A 19,851-nucleotide genomic window follows, 5' to 3' on the forward strand; every position below is an offset into this window, starting at 1 on the left:
GAAATGGTCATATAAAGAAAATAAAAAGATTTGACATTTGACAAATAAATTCCTAAAAAATAGTTCGATCAATCTTAATCTATTACTATTATTAAGAATCTCTATAATAGAGACAAAATAGTGTCTTGGTCTGTTTTTAGATTTTCCCATTTTGACCTTATGTGCCATCAATATTACATTTTGGTTTTAATTTATTTTTAATTTCAAAAAACATTTTTGTTTTTATTTTTTAAATTACAACAATTCAAATAGCACTTTATTTCCTCGATAATTTGTCAAATTTCACTTTAGTCTCTCGATAATTATAAAAAAAATTACACACACGCACCACGTGTGCAAAGTAGCTAGTCATCCTTTAACTAAAGAAACAGTGGTCTCCACGCTCTTATCGAATGACTTTATTGTCCTCGACTAAGGTCGGTACTTGGCCACACAAAAAGTCCCGATCAAGCTTTTTTGTAGGGGTAATATCGCCTTTCCAGTATAAAAAAAAGACAATTAAAAAAAATGACTCAGAATAAATGGCTTTCCCTCATTTGCCACGCTCTTCCTAAAACACACGTAAGCATATACACACAAAATCCTGTATCTATACATCCGTCGAGGGAGGAAAGCCCAGATGGAATCGAGCCTGACAGAGCGAGAAATCGAAGCAGTCGTTCAGTTAATCCAGCTCAGCGGCGACTGCGGAGACGGTTTTCATGTGTTTTGGGTGGATTTCCCGAGGCAGAAAGAAGAAGAAGAGAGCGTCGGCGAGACGTCGTCGTCCGCCAGCGCCTTGGTCGATCCAGAGAACTTGTTGGATACAGAGGTTCTGCCGCGGAAGAAAATCAGGGTGGGATCGATCAGTGATATATATGGAAAGACTGGGCAGCCCCTGATGATCAAGAATAGGAGGCGTGAGAGAGGTAGGGTTTGATTGCGTTTCTTTCTTCTTCTTCTTTTTTTCTCTTCATTTCGGGGAAGAAATTTGAGGTTCTCTGAACTTTTTGAGCTTCGTTGTGTGTACATATGGGTGTTTTGATGATTTTTGTGTGTGTAATATGTAAACTTCTTGTAATAAACACTGGTTTTACAGTCTTTTATTGCCTTGCTTGTATATATTATCTGGACTTTTCTCAACCTTCTGAGATTTAATATTAATTGAATGAATATTTGATTTAGGATTCGACTGTAATTAATACATTTCATTGATCCAAAATCTAAAGAAAATTCGTAAGCAGGGGAAAAAAAAAAGAGAATTTGAAGGGAGATTAAAGTGTTATTTTTAGGTATTCTATGTTAAAAATTGTTTACACGGTCTGATCATTATTAGATGAAACGATATGATCGATAAAAAGTTGTTTTTCAGTAAAAATAGAGAATTTAAATTTTATTTTATCGTGTATTTTTTATATGAGATGATATTTGTCGGATGAAACGAGATGATAGTTAAAAAAAATTGTGCAGCACTGTTGTGTGTGCAGTAAAAATAGAGGAGGATCTAAATCCTATTTTATTTTTTAGTCTATACGTAATCATTTCTAAAATTATTTTTCTGAATTTCTCATCTCGAGAAAGCAGGCTTGTGTTTGTTAGAATAAAGGAAAGGAATGTATATTACAGAAAAGTGTGACCAGTCTTTGGATTGCTATGGTGTTTTCTGGGGAGACAAGTTGAATGATAAAAGAGTAAGTTTTTTGTCACACGGTCTTACGAATCTTTATCTGTGAGATGGGTCAATCATACTGATATTCACAACAAAAAAAATAATGTTAACATAAAAAGTAATATTTTTTCATGGATGACCCAAATAAGAGATCTGTCTCACAAAATTTGATCCGTGAGGTCGTCTCACACAATTTTTTTATCATGATTAAAATTGAAAACGTAGAACTACGTGCTGGATTTGTTATTGGGGTTGATGCCATTGCGAAATTAGTTTTTTTGTTCACTAACTTGTTCAATTTTGGATTTTAATCAACTACGTTTTCACACTTTGGTTTAGTTTGTTAACTTTCAAATTTTTTCTGGCTAATCTTATTAAATTGTTGACGGGACATCGAAAAATGTTGACATGATATGAAAAATGTTGATTTGCCATATATCACCTTAACAATTAGATTAAAATAAACGAAATTTAAAATTAATATATCAAAACAAACTTTAAAAATTTAATGGACTAGAACCCAAAATTTGAATTGGTGGACCAAAAAATCATTTCCCCCTATTATTATCTTAGACCCAACAAAACTTAGAAATTATTCTTAAGAAGACAAAGTGTGGTATTTCGAAGCCGTTTTAATGCTAAAACAATTTGAAGATTAATTTTTTTAAGAAATTGTGTTTGATACTACCTAATTAAGGTAGTGAGGTGCATGTTACCATCCGCGCGCGCGCACACACACATACACTGATACATATATATATATATATATATATAAGTGATGACGCATGTTCAAATATAATTATTCATGTTTCATCCTCTCCGACATTCAAGTAAGGAACGAAACAAAAAGGCGCAAATGAAAGACCATAGATATCATGATCTATTTCTATCATATTTGGAAGGTATATAAGCGTGGAAAGGGGTTGTGCGTTTTTTGGAAGTCCAAGATTCGACAGATCCGATGAACATGATTTATGTAACGTGATCTGTGTATGTTAACACGCTTTTTATTAGCTTAAATTCAGTCGTATCCCTAAGATTCTCGAAATAACTATCTTGTCTATTAGGACACCTCTCCAGTTGTCTATCAAATCGCATGGGTTATATATGACACTAGTGCACTTTAATAATAATTTTTAAGAGTGGAGATGCCGTCTCACCTACCCATATTCATAATAAAAATAATACTTTTAGAATAAAAAGTAATATTTTTTCACGGGTGACCAAAATAATAGATCTGTCTCATAAATACAACCCGTGAGACCGTATCACACAAGTTTTTGTCATTTTTTTAAATACTTTGATTTATATTTAAATAAGAGTAATATTCATAGTTGTAAAAATTAATTATAGATTATAGTCATTTATAGTTATGTGATGGTCATATAATAATTATAAAAACTATAGAAGGATTAAAGTGCAATTTGAAATGTTGAAATAAAAACAAAAAATAAAAATGTAATATGTACATCATAAGGATAATTTTGGGAAAAAAAGATGACTTTTTTTTTCCTCTATTATAGAGATTCTTTATACTAGTGACTTTTGGCATGTGTTGCGTGGGTTTACAGTTTTTTTTTATAATTAATTTAATTTTTATTTAGATAACGGTAATACTGTAATTTTTAAAAACAGTGAGGGACGAACTGCAATTTTGATAAAGATGAATTTTGAGAAAAGAATAGTAAAACAATCCACGAAACGGAGTCTTTTGTCTCCATTAAGAGGAAACTTAATAAACAATAATAAAAATAAATATAAGTATAGAAGGGTACACCAAGCTGTGACATCATGACTGAGCACGCAAGTCACCTGTTGTGCACAGTGGCTCCCCGATTCTACTCGGACTAGAATTTTAAATTCTAAAATTTTTTAATATTTTAAATTGATCTACTTAGACTAATATCAAATTTATCCAAATTTATAAAAAAAATTACATATTTTTTTAAAATTTTTTGGAACACCCGAGATAAAGCCCGTGTGAAAAACGATGTGCCTCCACCCTGTGCATATGGATGATATATATCAGGCTGAGTATTAATCCATCCAGTATTAAACATGTCCTGGAATGGTGGGTTCAGACCCGGTCAAGCGGGTGCGAGTCCGAGGGCGAGTATTGGGATTCGATGTACCACCCCGGACTTGCCCCCCCGCCAATATATGTATATTTATTAAGAATTTATTTATATTTTTTATTTATTGAATAATGTATACATTAATCCTTAATTTTAGTTTATAATATTTTAGGATTGAAATATTTTAATTTTTATAATTATAATTTTTATTTTGTTATGAATTGAAAATAAATTAATATATTTTAACTTTGTGAAATATTTTTTTGTTCTTAAATATTATTAATATAAAAATGAGAAATATTTTTAATGATTTATTATTCTTTAAACGTTTTTTACTGTATAATTAATTACTAAAATTCCAAAATTATTTAATTATAAACGAGTCCAACATATCCAATCAAGATTGACCTGCCTGTTTTCGAATGCGAGGAAGAACGAGTATATGGCTAGCTTGTTAATTCAGACTCGTCTCGTTGTCACCTCTAACCCTACATATGTTTCATGTACATCTTGTTAATGGCTAGCTTGATAACTTGGAGGTTTTGTGCTTCTAGCGATGTGGTCGATTGGATACTGACAAGAGGAAGTTTGTCCAATCATAGGTTGTATATTTATTAAATCGGAACAATCTTAGTTATCAACCATGCAATCATTGTGAGGGCTACATGTGACAATACAAATTAACTTAGATTTATTTAAATTAATGGATTTCGATTATATTTTTATCGATAATCTTTCAATTGAGTATATCTCTTGTGAAACGATCTTACGAATTTTTAGTTGTGAGACGGGTCAACTTAACTATACCGATATTTTCAATAAAAAGTAATATTTTTCATGGATGACTCAAATAAGATATCCGTCTCACACAATATGACCCCTGAGACCGTCTCACACAAATGCTTGCCGTTTCGATTAAGATGATCCAAAATATAATGTATTAAATGATGACAAAAACTTGTGTGAGACGGTCTCACGGGTCGTATTTGTGAGACAGATCTCTTATTTGGGTCGGGTCACCCATGAAAAAATATTACTTTTTATGCTAAGAATATTACTTTTTATTATAAATATGGATATGTTTGACCCGTCTCACAGATTATGATCCGTGAAACGATCTCACATGAAACTCACTCATAAATGATTGATAAAAGAAGAATGACATATAATACATAATAATTGTAAAATAATTAAAATGACTTGACATGCTACTTGATAACTTATGACCTCCGAAGAAAATTGATCAATGTCACTACCAAGAAACAGAAGGGGTTGAGTGCAAATAAAGAACACTTGAAGGTTCAATCTGTAGTTTTACGGCATTACACATCATGACTTGAGAAGACTTTAATAAAATTTAAATATCTAACTTCTTTTATTTATTATATTTATATGTACGGAATATCAAATAAATCTTACTCCAAATCCTCACCCCCGCCCGCGAGAAACAAAGCAGCGAAAACCCAGATGGAAACCGCCCTCAAGGAGCCCGAAGTGGATGCGGCCTTGCTGCTGATACAACTCAGCTGCGGATCGGAGGAGAGCGGCGGAGATGCGGCCAAGACAGTGGAGCAAAGCCGTGAAGCCGAAAGCGTGGGGGATTCCAATGAAATATCCTCCGCCGGCATGCTTTTCATGATGAAAGAACTGCCGCACCGCCGGAAAAAGAAGTTCCGGTCGATCGTTGATCTCTACCGTGTCACCAAATCAATTATCAAGAATCAAGATAAGAACTATGTTTAAGTCCTGCCTTAGAGTTTTGTGTATGAACTTAATTGTAAAAATTAATTAACAGGCTAGAAAACCCTATTTCACCTTGTTGATTTCAGAACTGTGCTACTTTTATTTTTTGTGCCCCTTTTTCGTTAATTTGCTTGACTCATGAATTTTTTTACCTCAGAATCTACGTGGTTATATGCTGCATACACACATACATATATGTATGTATGTATAATTTTGAGATGTTGATCACTCACTTGTTGTATATTTATGTAAGCACAAATGCAGTGACGTTCATTTATTGGATGTATAAATTTCTATGTTTCGTCACATTTAATAGGTGAATCATTGATGGATTTACCGTATATATATATATATATATATATATATATATATATATATATATATATATATATAAATCAATTGTAAATTGGCTGAAAAGGATGAACAAGTTTAATGTGTATATATATAAATCAATTGTAAATTGGCTGAAAAGGATGAACAAGTTTAATGTGTGTGTCTATATATATATATATATATATATATATATATATATATATATATATGATGCAAAATGTTTATAAACCTTAATTGTTTTTGTGATTATATTAATATATAGGCAAAAACTTGTGTGAGACGGTCTCACGGGTTGTATTTGCGAGACGGATCTCTTATTTGGGTCATTCATGAAAAAATATTATTTTTTATGCTAAGAATATTACTTTTTATTGTGAATATAAGTAGGGTTAACCCGTCTCACAGATTAAGATCCGTGAGACGGTCTCACATGAGACTCACTCTAATATATATTATTCTCGTCTAAACGTAGCGAACGACATGAAATTATGTATTTTATCGTTTAGTACTGCTAGTTAACATAAGAATAATTGAGTTAAGAATAATTGAGTTAAAATTTGTGAGTTAGCTTCTAATAATTTCTAGCTTTTATAGAAAGAAATTAGCAATATATGTTTCTTCCAAAAAAAGAAATGTTAGGAAGGTACGGAAAAGGTTTGGTTGATTTACACTAAACAAAATAAAAAAAAACTATAAACAAATGAGCATGCATGCCGCATATATATATATACATTTAGTCTAAAGCTTGGGAAGGAACGTAGATTTAACTAGTTAAAAAAAACATCATCAAAGTGTCACGTCTCTTTGAGATTATGATTATTTTTATAGTCAAATGTGAGTCTTAATCTTATATCTTTGAACTTTGATAGTTTTTGGATTTTTATAATGAGAGTACTAATGTGATACTATACATTTTAGAGCTATATCTGAACCAAATCGATGCTCATCAGTGTTATGCTGAAAAAATAACTGAAATTGCAAAAAAAAAATAATAATAATAAAGACAGTGAACTATTGTTGAAATTTGATAATACTTTATAATTACATTGTGAATGTGTATATACCAAAAATATAATTTTCCCAAAATAATTTTGGAATGGTAAGTTGATGAAAAAGTATATCAATATTATATTTTATTTATTTATATGTAGTATATATACTGAAAAGTGGATGAAAAGAATATTGATATTTTATTTTATTGTTTATACGTGGTACTTTAAAAAAGCAAAAACTTGTGTGAGACGGTCTCACGGGTCGTATTTTGTGAGACGTATCTTTATTTGGATAATCCATGAAAAAATATAACTTTTTATGCTTAGAGTATTACTTTTTATTGTGAATATGGTTAGAATTGACCCGTCTCACAGATTGGAATACGTTAGACGGTCTCACATGAGACCTGCTCCTTTAAAAAATGGCTAACCTTGCATTTAATAATTAATGTGATATAACGCGTTATTTCTTCAAGAGAAATTCTCGTCTCCTTACTAGGAATGTCAAAATCCGACTCGACCTACAAACCCGATACGATTCAACCCAAAAAAAATCATGTTTGGGTTTGGGATTTTCGGGTTTGGGTCAGATCGAGTTGGACCTGATAGCTGACCCGAAAAAAATGACCGGGTTTGGGTTGGGTGGGTTGACCCGAAAATTTATTTTTTTAAAAAAATATATATAATTAATAAATACTGCTTACATTTTTATATATTGCATCTTAAAAAATATTTATTTTATATTTATATCAAGAATTTTCATAATTTAATATTTATTTTGAACATTTTTTATTTTTTAAACAATTATTTATTTGATTTAGTAAATATACTTTATTTTTCTACAATTAGACTTTAAAATTTAAATCATATATACGAGGGGGATTTTATTATTATGTGTTTAAACTAAAATATTGATATTTTTTTTAACTTGATTTTATTTTATTTTATTTTAAAAAAATTATAAAAAAAATTCAAAATCAGGTTATACGGGTTGCTTCGGGTTCATGTTCTGGTTGAGAGTTTTCGGGTTGGCTCGGGTTCGGGTTAGGCAATTTTTGAATAGTACTATTGCTCAACCTCATCCAACCCACCCGAATTGACCCCCTACTCTTTATTATTGCCTAATCGATTTGGGAATATGGGGTCGGAGGGCAACAACAATAAGATCGTAAAGTCCCAAGTCTTCCTTCTCTTTTTACTTTATTTCACGGTTATTTGTCATAATTGAGTTTCGAATTCGAAATTTCGTTGATGTTTATTTTGTTTTATTCCATATTTTGTGAAGAAAAACATTAATTTTATGGCAAAAACTTGTATGAGAAGGTCTCGCGAGCCGTATTTTGTGAGAAATATTTTTATTTGGGACATCCATGAAAAAATATTTCTTTTTATGCTAAGAGTATTACTTTTTATTGTGAATATTGATAGGGTTGATCAGTCTCACAGATAAAAATTCGTGATACCATCTCACAAGAGACATACTCTACTTTTATATATTAGGTGTCAAACCCACGTGTTAAAAAAACTTTTTAGTAGCCCAATAATATTTTTATAACTAAATAATCGAAATACTTGTTACTCCTCCTAGTATAATCAAATCATTGAAAATAAAAACATCAGTTTGTTAAACGGGCCATGAGATTATAGGCCCGAAAAGACCCACTGACTAAACCCAACATAGTTGTCGGCCCAACTATTTTTGCTTCCAGCTTATCTGGGAATTAGGGTTTTTCACTGAGCGGAAGTCTCGTCTCCAAGCGCAGTTAACAGGTACACGCCGTTGGTTATTGCAGGTCATTCCGACGTGGTTTGATTTCAATTTGTTACTAGATTCAGGTTTCAGCAACTTTAGGAGCATCTTTTACAACATAGTTATGGTTTTTTTTGTGTGGAAATTATCCATTTTACGGATTTGTAAATGATTGGATAATGGAATACAGGTCTTGTTTCATTGATATTGAAGGGTAGAATTTGTGTTTTTTGAATCATTCTGCGTTAAATTTATGCTTGTTTGTGTGTGGAAGTGATGGTGATCGAGTAGCTACAACTGTCGAATACTTTTGTTAGAACGGTATTAGTTTGTTGTGTTTTGTGGTATCGATGGTTTAGAAAGTATGGGTTTTGTTGCGCAGGTGCAGGAGGCGAAAATATGTCGCACAGGAAGTTTGAGCACCCAAGGCACGGGTCACTCGGTTTCCTCCCGAGGAAGCGGGCTGCTCGCCACAGGGGAAAGGGTAACTATCGTTTTGTAGATTAGGCTAAGCAATAATGCGACTCCTTTCTAACTAATATAAATTTGAAAGTTACTCAGACAATCTTGGAAATATTACTAAACTATCGGTCGGAAGTTTGTGATGTAATTTATCCTTATTGAATTGACATTTATTGCATGTATAATTGCTTTGTAGCTTATCATTCATTACTCTTGCTTCTTGCCATGAATTACGCAGTGAAGGCTTTTCCCAAGGATGACCCTAGCAAGCCCTGCAAGCTGACAGCCTTCTTGGGTTACAAGGCTGGGATGACACACATTGTCAGAGAAGTTGAGAAACCCGGATCAAGTAATGTTTGTGTCTGAAATTTCTACTGAATGTCTATCATGTTACTGATCAGTTCTATAAATAGCATGCTCTTATATCTTACTCATGTAATTTTAGACTTGTTATTTCTCCTAGTTAGTCTCTTCTATAAAAATTTCTTGTAATGTGAATAGTAAAACTTTTTCCTGGTGCAGTATACCATATTCTATGATAGGTAATTCTTGTTTTCATTTATGGTTAAATTAGCGTTGATCGTTTCTATATAAGGTATTTTCCAGTGATGTGTTATACAATTTTTTTTTTCTTTTTGTTATTTTTGACAAAATTGGGATATTTACTTTCATGGTGGGACTTGTACATTTTTGTGCATCTAGTTTTACTCTTTTAGTTTTTGTGTTATTGTTTCCCTCTGACAGAAAACATACCTAATTTTGTGTCTGACTGTTATTTTATTAAATAGTGGTGAGTTAGCTAAATATTTTTAGCTGAAATAAATCTCACTTTGAACTATTTGTAGAGCTGCACAAGAAAGAGACCTGTGAAGCTGTCACTATCATTGAAACACCACCTATGGTGGTTGTTGGAGTGGTTGGGTATGTGAAGACTCCTCGTGGCCTTCGCTGCCTTAACACTGTTTGGGCTCAGCATCTTAGCGAAGAGGTTAAGAGGAGGTTTTACAAGAACTGGTGCAAATCCAAAAAGAAGGCCTTTACCAAGTATTCCAAGAAACTGGAGACTGATGAGGGGAAAAAGGATCTCCAGTCACAGCTGGAGAAACTGAAAAAATATTCTTCTGTTGTTCGTGTACTTGCTCACACTCAGGTACCAACTCGATCTTATTCTTGTTTTATAGTTTTATGTCTTAATTCTTTAACATCACATAGGTTTTGAATCATTGTTTCATTCACAATATGTTGATGGCTTGAGAAAACCACTGAGAGCCACATACTTTAGTGCATTGTCAAATGGCATATAGGAATGTCAATTTGGTTACATTGTATTAAAACTCTATTTTATTTGTCTACAAAATATTAAAGTAGGGATGTTCATCAATTGATTTAGATGATACTGAGAATCTGGAGGCAAGTCTACTCCAGGGTTAAATTTGGCTTTGCCTTCTGATTGTTTTCTTTTTCTCATGCCATGGAACAGTTGACTATTGTACGTGAAAGCATTGGTTCTCGACTTTCCAGGTTACTCTAATAAATTCATGTATTAATTATGCAGATAAGGAAAATGAAAGGGCTGAAGCAAAAGAAGGCACATTTGATGGAGATTCAAGTGAATGGTGGAACCATTGCCCAAAAGGTGGACTATGCATATGGTTTCTTTGAGAAACAGATCCCTGTTGATGCTGTTTTCCAGAAAGACGAAATGATAGACATTATTGGTGTCACAAAGGGTAAAGGTTATGAAGGTGTTGTTACCCGATGGGGTGTTACTCGTCTTCCCCGCAAAACTCACAGGGGTCTTCGCAAGGTTGCTTGTATTGGAGCTTGGCACCCTGCCAGAGTTTCATTCACTGTTGCCAGGGCTGGTCAGAATGGATATCATCACCGTACTGAAATGAACAAGAAGGTATACAAGCTTGGAAAGGTGGGGAAAGAAGATCACTCTGCCAGTACCGAGTTTGACAGGTTGATAATATCCCCACCCCTACCCCAAGTGGATATCTATATTCTTTGCTTCTTAAAATTATGTTGCTTTCTATGGTATTCTCGTAATTATAATTTCTCACTCTTTCGCCGTTTTTTATTGATATGAACATTTTTCTAATAAAAAGTGTTTTGGCTAAATGAACAATATGCTGTTGTGCTAACTTCTGAGCTGCACTGAATTCATGAAATTTTTCTACTTATATCTCTGCAATATATCGAACAACCGTAATCCATTTGTATCTGCTGCTCTAACAAGTTGCTCTCTATGTATTACTAATTTTTTGTATTAAAATGAAACTACGGCAGGACGGAGAAAGATGTTACACCGATGGGTGGATTTCCTCACTACGGTGTGGTTAAAGATGATTACCTGATGATCAAAGGTTGCTGTGTTGGCCCTAAGAAAAGGGTTGTTACTCTTCGACAATCTCTTCTCACCCAGACTTCACGTGTTGCCCTTGAAGAGATTAAGCTTAAGTTCATTGATACCTCGTCCAAATTTGGACACGGACGCTTCCAGACAACCCAGGAGAAACAAAAGTTTTATGGTCGAGTCAAGGCTTAGATATCTGAAGCCATTGTTGCTTGTGGGATTCTAAAACGTTCGAGTTTATTTTTCAAGATTTCATGGTTTCCAAAGTGTCAAAGTTTCTTTTTGCCATTCTGTCGGAGAGTCATTTACCTGTTTCTGTTTGAACATCTGCTAAAAATTTTGTCTTTCTTACTATGAAAATTCAGTTCATGTCTTGACTAGGTTTTTGATTTCCTACTTTCCGAACTATATTTATGTGTTGTTTTTTTATAAATTTATTAAAATTGCAACATTGACAATGCATTAATCCTTCATATCAAATATATATGTATAAAGTAATATCAATGGAAAGTCTTTGTACTATTACACATTCAAATCCAAAACATGAAATCACCCTTAATTTTAAAACATAAAATATATTCAAACAAAGCATGAGATTACATGATATATAATATTATAATATCTAAATGTTTTAAATGTTTCAGAGATGGAAAACTTTTTAATCTAAAAAATGTCATAATATCTGATACATGATGATTTGGTCATAAGTGACTCGGAAAGTTCAAATTTGGTCGTTGATCTGATTCTCATTTTTATGATGCATATTTAAATTGGAGTAGGTCTCTTGTGAGACGATCTCACGAATCTTTATCTGTGAGACGAGTCAACTCTACTAATATTCACAATAAAAAGTAATACTCTTAATATAAAAAATAATACTTTTTCATAGATGACCCAAATAAGATATCCGTCTCACAAAATACGATCCGTGAAACAGTTCCACATAAGTTTTTGCCTTTAAATTGAAGCTTATAATCTGCCCGATATCAGAAAATAAAAACAAGAGCAGCTGCGTACATGTCATTGAAAATTCACATGCATAAATAATTGATGTTATATTCGAGTGTAAATTAATATTTTAATTATTGTTAGAATTTGAAAAAAATATGAAATATGATAATTTTTAGTGGATAATGATAAGTTTATTGAAATATGTTCTTATATAAATTTTTATTGAATGAAAAAAAGTATTTTATTCATATATTAAATAGATAATTTGCATTTACCTCTTCTAAATTTTGTATATTTGACACTCATCTTCCTTAATATAATAAAATTTTATTATTCAGATTTCCTTTTCATTTGATATTTGTTATTCTAAACATGAATGAATGTAATAAAAATTAGATTATTCATTTCAAAATTAAAATACAAATGCCCGCCATAACTTTGAGCACGATCAATCTCTTACAAATTATTAACCAAATCTGATTATAAATTTCTTTTTTTGGGAAAATCTGATTATAAATTAAATTTCACTGAAGTAGTCTTTTGCTTACAAGCTAGTGTCAACAAAGCAAGCATTTTGATCGGGCATCGCCACTATATAAACCCACCTGCAATCACACAAATTTCACAAGCACTGCAAACCTGACCAAAATGGAACCCAAATCTCTGTCGTTGTTTCTTGTTATCTGCTCGATTCTTCTCCCTTCTGCTTCAACGGTCGCCGGTTGACAGACGGTCAGTAACTTGACGGACCCAGAGGTGGTTGAAATTGCGGAGTTCGCAATAAAAGAACACGGGGGCCAACCTCACATTAGAGCTTGTCTAGGTGATAAAAAGAAAAACTCAGATAGTTAATTGAAAGAATTACAGGCTCGTCATCTTCGTCAAGAATGGTCTCACGGCGACACGAAAGCAATTGCCAAGTGGTCGCTTGGGACAAATCTTGGAGGAAAGAGAGGCATGTCATTTTGTTTCAGAAGATTGCTTAATTATGTACATGTCGAAGAGTAAACGTGAAATAAATGTTTTTGCCGGAATGAATTTTTTTCAAAAGACATTCTAAATTATGAAATTTTGATATTGATCATCAATCAACGTGGTCCTATATAGCCATCAATTCTGGCATGAGCACAAATTTTGATAATCTGAAATGATTTGAATTGGACCATAAGATCTGTGATCATATTTTAAAAATATGAAATTTTTTGACAGATATAATTTTGGATTATCGCATACCCCTTGTGGTAACAAGAACTTTTCAAACCAAATGATTCCAAAAATATCATACTGACATTCCATCAGGATTCGGTGAAGAGTAGGAATACAATAAAGTAAAAAGGGCGTGGGAATGACCCAAAGAACAAAACAAGAATCAGTAAAGAGTCCAAAACTTTATAGCAGAGGAGCTAAACTTGCAAAACCCTCTTCCTTGTACATACATATATATCCATATCCATGGCTCATCTTTTATAGTAGAAAACCCATTATTTTCTCCATCTTCTTGCTCAGAATTGGGTTCTTCATAGACAGCTGAGAATTCACTTTGTAAAATCTCATCCCTCAACATAACTTTACGTTATTTGAGACAGAAAGTGGGAGTTGGAGTAAGTGTGTATTTAATCAAAGGAATACCAATGGGGATCTAATCATTCATACACTAAGACCATCAAATCCACACTGCTTCGATATCAAGGTCTGCTTTCTTGGACTGATGGCTAAGCTGCAATCCACAGATACCTGTCCAGTTACAACATATTTCACTAACCCAGTTCATTTCTTGTCCAACACAATGGATATAACCTGAAAACATGTATTAGTATAAATTTTATACCATCGAGGCATTTTCGTGCTTTCGAGTTGGGAGAGTGATTTGTTACAATAGTTTATGCCAATGGGGAGTGGAGTGTATGTGATTACGACGGGAGTGGACCACAGGGTTACTCCCTCGTATTCTTTCTTCGTGGAACTCACGCCAAACAAAAACATTCCACTATTTTCATATTTCCTTGTATCTTTTGCTTCTATCACAAGATTTAAAGCCCAACAAAATAAATCAAATAATATGAATGTAAACTAATTTAGAATTGTTTGTTTAATTTGGAAAAAGTGGGCAGTGTAGTCTGTCGCCCAAACCCTATCATATTCATACTAATCAAGAATCAAGAAAATTAATAAACTGGCAAAAAACTCCATTGCTGGAGGACGAAGCTAAGGAACCGCGCATTATAGAAAACAGTGTGACAGAGATCACATATCTCGGAGGTGGACAAAGATCTTCGCTCTCAATTTTCGATTATATATATATATTTCACCAATATAAACTAAATTTACGCTAAATAATAATAAATGGGAAAAGCGATACAGCAGCAAGAGCTTACCTGCACCTCGGGAGAATTGAAACCAAGAATCCGGATCTTGGCTCCGACATCACCGACGACCCGTAGCTCGACCCGGTCGTTCAACGAAGCATCCCTCACCAAATCTGCAGCATCTGCTTGCAGTAAATTGACCCGGTCGACGGAAATGGTGGTCTCCACCCGTTTTACGCTGTGGGCGGGTTGGAAGAACGCGGGGATCGTCCCCCGTCCAAGGGGTATGCCGCGGTACATGACGGTGAACCTGGACTCGCCGTACTTGATCCCAACCTTGTTGTCGTTTGCGGCCGAGAAGAGCATCCGGATGTTGAGGGACACCACAGCGGAGGAGGAGGTGGTAGGGTTGATCCCCACGTACTGAACGGCTACTTGCTGGAGGTCGAATTCGGGCTTCTTGGGTTTGACGGCGAGGACGATGACGAGGATGATGGCGAGAATGAGGAGAGCGAGGAAGGAAAAGAGGAGGAATAGGCAGCAGCAGCAACCGCGGAAGGAGGCGGATGTAGAAGAGGAACTGGTGGTGGGTGGGTAGTACTGGCGGTGGTGACCGTTGGTGGTGGGAACCGGGGCGGCGGGTCTTGAAGTCATATTCAGAGGAGATCCCAGCTGGGTTTCCGTTAGGAAAGTGAAAAAAGGTGGGCCCCGCCACCCGGTGTACACGGCGGCGGAACCGTCGTGCTTTGGCTAGCTTTACAGAGAGTGCGCTCTGGATTGCTTGCAAATCACAAAAGTGGCAAGGAAAAGTTTGCGTGAAGTGATTATTGTATTTATGTCTAATTATTGAACTCTTTTCACTTTTATTTATATATATATAACACAATATCATTACATTTGAAATAAATGTTCCTCATGAATATTCAAGAGATCAATTTTATGTATATATATTTTTCATTATTGTAATTTCCCAAAATGAGAGGTACGATCAAATCATTTTAATAACAAAATTTATTTTAAATTTAAGTTTCACGTGTGTTTTTATTTATTTTTAATTATATTATGACAAATGTTACTTTATATTGACGAAATATACAATGTTTTAAAGAGAATGAAGTGTTTCTTTCTATTGAAATAGACAAAAACTTGTGTGAGACGGTCTCACGGGTTGTATTTTGTGAGACGGATCTCTTATTTGAGTCATCCATTAAAAAGTATTAATTTTTATACTAAAAATATTACTTTTTATTGTGAATATCGAAAAGTTGAATCGTCTCACAGATAAAGTTCGTGAGACTGTCTCACAAGAGACCTACTCATTTGAAATAATAGATCAAATGGATTTGTGCATCCAAACGTGTCATGTTGCATGAACCAATAGTTTGCTTCATGATATAAATTTTAGTAAATTGCTCAATCTTGAAACTTCATAAATAATTGCTTGTGGTAAAGTATTAATTAGATCAATCATAATATATATATTTTTTTAAAAGAAGGAAAAGAATCAAGAGAATGAAGATGTAATCTCCAATTTCAGTATCCTGAGAGCAACAGCAAACTCCAGAGCTTCATTCATGGCGTCTTTAGCACCGATCAATGATTCTTCGAGGTTTTGATTCATCATGTAATAAGAGCAAATCTGATTAAGAATCCGATCATGTCTTTCTGCATAGATCCTGATCACTCTTTCCTCTGCTTCTGCTAATGCTTCATCTACCATCCTCGATTTCTCTCTTAATGTTCTTCTTTTATCATTTCTTTTCTGGATTTCTGGGATTTGAAGTACGAAATATGCCGCGATTCCTATTATCGTGAAGATGATGCAGCTTCTTTCCATTGGGTTTGTAATGAAATGAAAGAAAAATTAAATCTTTTTGACAAAGCGTGCTTGTTTATTATTCTTTGCTTCGTTCAGAGGGAATTCGTGTGCTTTCCTGTCGTTTTCTTCTCTCCATATTTCCATACTACTTGCACTACAAAGGACGAAAAATAACATATATACAAACCAGATCGGTCAGCAATAACTTTGATATCATGTTATCGGAAGAAAAATATCTATGAATTTCCATTATAATTTTATTTCTATTTATAAAACAAAAGTTCAACTGTTAAATTTTATATCTTACTTATTTATACATTAGTTACTCAAAATATAATGGATTCGTTATTTAGTGGAATTGAAATTCATCGTAATTAACATGAAATATTATATAAAAATACAAAAGATGAATTTAAAGTTATGATCTTACCTCTCTAAACCAACAAAAATATATTTGAAATACAACACATTGCGAAATTAAATTTTTATATTAGGAGAAAATATGGTCTTCAATATTTGTGAGATGAATCACTGGAATTTTTATGTAGACGTGAAAATTTTTCAGTAAATTTTGATTGTTAAGTTTGAAAATTTGAAATTAGATATAGGCTCGTGAAATATTTAAAGAAAAAGGTGGGCGGTTGATAAGATTTTGTGGAGTTAATAAGACTATAATAGAGGTTGCAGAAGCGAACCACCTTTTTTTTAAATCGGTTTCCCACATTTCACGAAGATTAATTTCGGAATAAATTAAAAGGGGTCGGTCTCTCCTTTTTATGTAAATACTAGCACACTCATGGCCAAACAAAAAAAACATTGGAAAGCCATGTGAAAATAAATAAAATTGTTGAAAAATATATTTAAAATTTGTGTATTGAATATTTGAGTGTTGAAAATAAGAGTTGTAAATATTGAAAATTAGTGTGTGATGATGTAGGTGATGATGTATTTTATTTTTGGATTATTTGTAAAGATTTCCTATAAATATATCTCTCATTTGTGAAGATAATCACAATTGAGTAGAGAGAAAAATATTATAAAGTGTGTAGTTTGGTAAATTTTGAGAGTTTGAGATTTTTACTTTTTACCATAAATTTTTACTTTTTCACAACACATTATCAGCACGAAACTCTAAAAGTCCTACATACTTTTCCAAGCTCCAAACAGAAGAAAAAGATAACAAAAGTAATAATATTTATTTTACTGTTATTTATTTATTATGTATTTATTTAATATACAATATAATGTTATTATTAGAAATAATAAAAATAAATTTTTCAAAAACTTGTTATAAATTCTGGGAGGATGTTAAGACGACATCCCACACTCCCGGTAAGGGATACGACAAGTATAAAAGCCTATAAGGTTTTTAAACAAAACAAATTATAACACTCATTATAATATTATGATATGATATACATAATTATTTAAACATGTCTAATATTATATATACCATATTATTACCATAAAATTATACAAATACATACCTTTATTTTTTTGTACACCAACGGTCATAAATGGTAAAAAAAACGGCTAGTTTTTGTCCTATAAATATGATCTCACAAACACATTCAATCACTCCAACTTTCTCTTCTTCTCTAAAAATTATTCATCATCAAATTTTTCGAAGAAAAAAGAAGATGACTTTCTCAAGGATATTTTTAATTATTTTGGTTATCATACTCACGAGTCTTGTATTTATCGGAATCCTCCTCGTGCGTTTTCTTTATTTTTACAAATACTTGTACTTGTTGTTTATCCGTTACTTTGTATTGCAATATTTATTAACTAATAAAATGCATCGTAATTTTTTTAGTACCACCATGTCAAATTTAACAAAGCTCGAATTTGTTGCGCTCGACATCACGGGAAAGAATTATATGCCATGGACTCTAGATGTAGAAATGCATCTTGAGTCATTGGGTCTAAGCGAGACCATTAAAGAAAATGGCATATGCACGTCACAAGAAAAGGCAAGAGCCATGATATTTTTGCGTCGACATCTCGACGATGGATTGAAATGTGAATATCTGACTGAAAAAAATCCCATGGCTTTGTGGAAGGGATTAAAAGAAAGATTCGAACATATAAGAGAAGGTATACTTCCGACCGCCCGGGATGAATGGAATACATTGAGATTCCAAGACTTTAAAAAAGTTAGTGATTACAATTCGGCGATGTATAGAATAATCTCGCAATTTAAATTTTGTGGACACGAGGTCACAGAATCTGAGATGCTTGAAAAAACATTTTCCACGTTTAATGCATCAAATATTATTCTACAGCAACAATATAGAGTATGTGGATTCGCGAAATATTCTGAACTCATCGCCTGTCTTCTTGTGGCGGAAAAGAACAACGAGCTATTAATGAGAAATCATCAGTCCCGACCCACTGGATCAACAACATTTCCAGAAGTAAATGATGTAAGTAAAAATGAATTTAAACCTGGAAACCAAAATCAATTTCAAAGACAAGGTTTTGGTCGAGGTCGAGGTCGTGGACGTGAACGTGGACGTGGACGTGGACGTGGAATTGGTCGTGGTCGTGGACGCGGCCGTGGTTTTGAAAATAATAGAGATAGTTATTTTTATAACTCATCTCAAAAGAGCGTCCCAAACCATCCACTGAAAAGGCATCATGAGAATACAAGTGTTAATGAGAATCACTCAAAAAGATATGAAAGTTCTTGTTACAGATGTGGTACTCCAGGACATTGGTCCAAAGTTTGTCGAGCCCCTGAGCACCTTTGTAAACTTTATAAAGAATCATTAAAAGGGAAAGAAAAGGAGACCAACTTCACTGAACGTAGTGACCGTTTGAGTGATTCAACTCATTTTGATGCTGGTGATTTTATGAATGATTTCTCTGGAAATGATCAAGATGTTGGTGGGATAGAAATGAACAATATTGATGCTGCAGATTTTCTCAACGATTTCTCTGAAAATGAACAATATAATGGTAGAATATAAATGTACAATAATTTATTTTTCATGTATTCATAGAATAATGTTTTATTGTATAATTATGATATGTGTTATATTTAAATATATATTGCCAGTAATTTATTTCATTGCATATTTTTTGAAGTTCAAATATGGAAATTGGTATGAGCAAAGCTGAAGTTTGCATACCCGATAGTGGTACAACGCACACTATCCTCCGAGATAAAAGATATTTCTTGGAACTAAAACCAACAAAAAAAACGTTGAATACAATATCAGGTCCTGTAGACTTGATTAAAGGATGTGGTAAAGCACAATTTTTGTTACCTAATGGTACAAAATTTTTGATCAATGATGCTTTATATTCACCACAATCGAAAAGAAATTTGTTGAGTTTTAATGATATATATTCCCATGGGTTTGATATTCAAACAATGAATGAAGGGAATGAGAAATATATGTGTCTTA

General features: G+C 33.2%; 2 protein-coding genes across 7 annotated transcripts in view; one reads left to right on the forward strand and one right to left on the reverse strand.

Moving 5' to 3' along the window:
• LOC140813724 (large ribosomal subunit protein uL3) overlaps window positions 1-11,736 on the forward strand; it is a 34,984-nt gene extending 23,248 nt beyond the window's left edge. Inside the window, exons 1-6 of one of the 4 annotated variants that reach the window (XM_073172382.1) lie at window positions 8,495-8,561; window positions 8,924-9,025; window positions 9,242-9,352; window positions 9,849-10,153; window positions 10,559-10,968; window positions 11,296-11,736. In XM_073172382.1, coding sequence (XP_073028483.1) covers window positions 8,941-9,025; window positions 9,242-9,352; window positions 9,849-10,153; window positions 10,559-10,968; window positions 11,296-11,554 — 1,170 coding nt within the window. In that variant the 5' untranslated portion in view covers window positions 8,495-8,561; window positions 8,924-8,940 and the 3' untranslated portion in view covers window positions 11,555-11,736. Of the gene's footprint in view, window positions 1-8,494; window positions 8,628-8,919; window positions 9,026-9,241; window positions 9,353-9,848; window positions 10,154-10,558; window positions 10,969-11,295 lie in introns of those variants that run through there. The other 3 variants (XM_073172383.1, XM_073172384.1, XM_073172386.1) reach the window with 3 other exon arrangements.
• A 1,059-nt stretch (window positions 11,737-12,795) lies between these two features.
• LOC140814991 (uncharacterized) lies at window positions 12,796-15,460 on the reverse strand. 3 transcript variants are annotated; one of them, XM_073174085.1, is made up of 2 exons: window positions 14,689-15,460; window positions 12,796-13,252 (listed from the first exon to the last, which is right to left on the reverse strand). In XM_073174085.1, exons 1-2 carry the CDS (start codon window positions 15,271-15,273, stop codon window positions 13,175-13,177), a joined length of 663 nt encoding a protein of 220 aa, XP_073030186.1. In that variant the 5' UTR covers window positions 15,274-15,460; the 3' UTR covers window positions 12,796-13,174. The 3 variants fall into 3 exon arrangements, with proteins under 3 accessions (XP_073030186.1, XP_073030185.1, XP_073030187.1); XM_073174084.1 differs by lacking the exon at window positions 12,796-13,252 and adding an exon at window positions 13,565-14,047 and having other exon boundaries at window positions 14,689-15,457; XM_073174086.1 differs by lacking the exon at window positions 12,796-13,252 and adding an exon at window positions 13,976-14,110 and having other exon boundaries at window positions 14,689-15,459.
• Between the last annotated feature and the right edge of the window lie 4,391 nt (window positions 15,461-19,851).

This window comes from Primulina eburnea, chromosome 15 (genome assembly GCF_022965805.1).
Source record: "Primulina eburnea isolate SZY01 chromosome 15, ASM2296580v1, whole genome shotgun sequence".
Classification (NCBI taxonomy): Eukaryota; Viridiplantae; Streptophyta; class Magnoliopsida; order Lamiales; family Gesneriaceae; genus Primulina; species Primulina eburnea.

Excerpts from the sequence above, each read along its gene's own strand:
- LOC140814991 (XM_073174084.1), bottom strand. The coding sequence starts at position 15,273 with ATGACTTCAAGACCCGCCGCCCCGGTTCCCACCACCAACGGTCACCAC. Across the intron at positions 14,048-14,688 it reads TCAATTCTCCCGAGGTGCAG|GTATCTGTGGATTGCAGCTT; the intron begins GTAAGCTCTTGC and ends GTAACTGGACAG.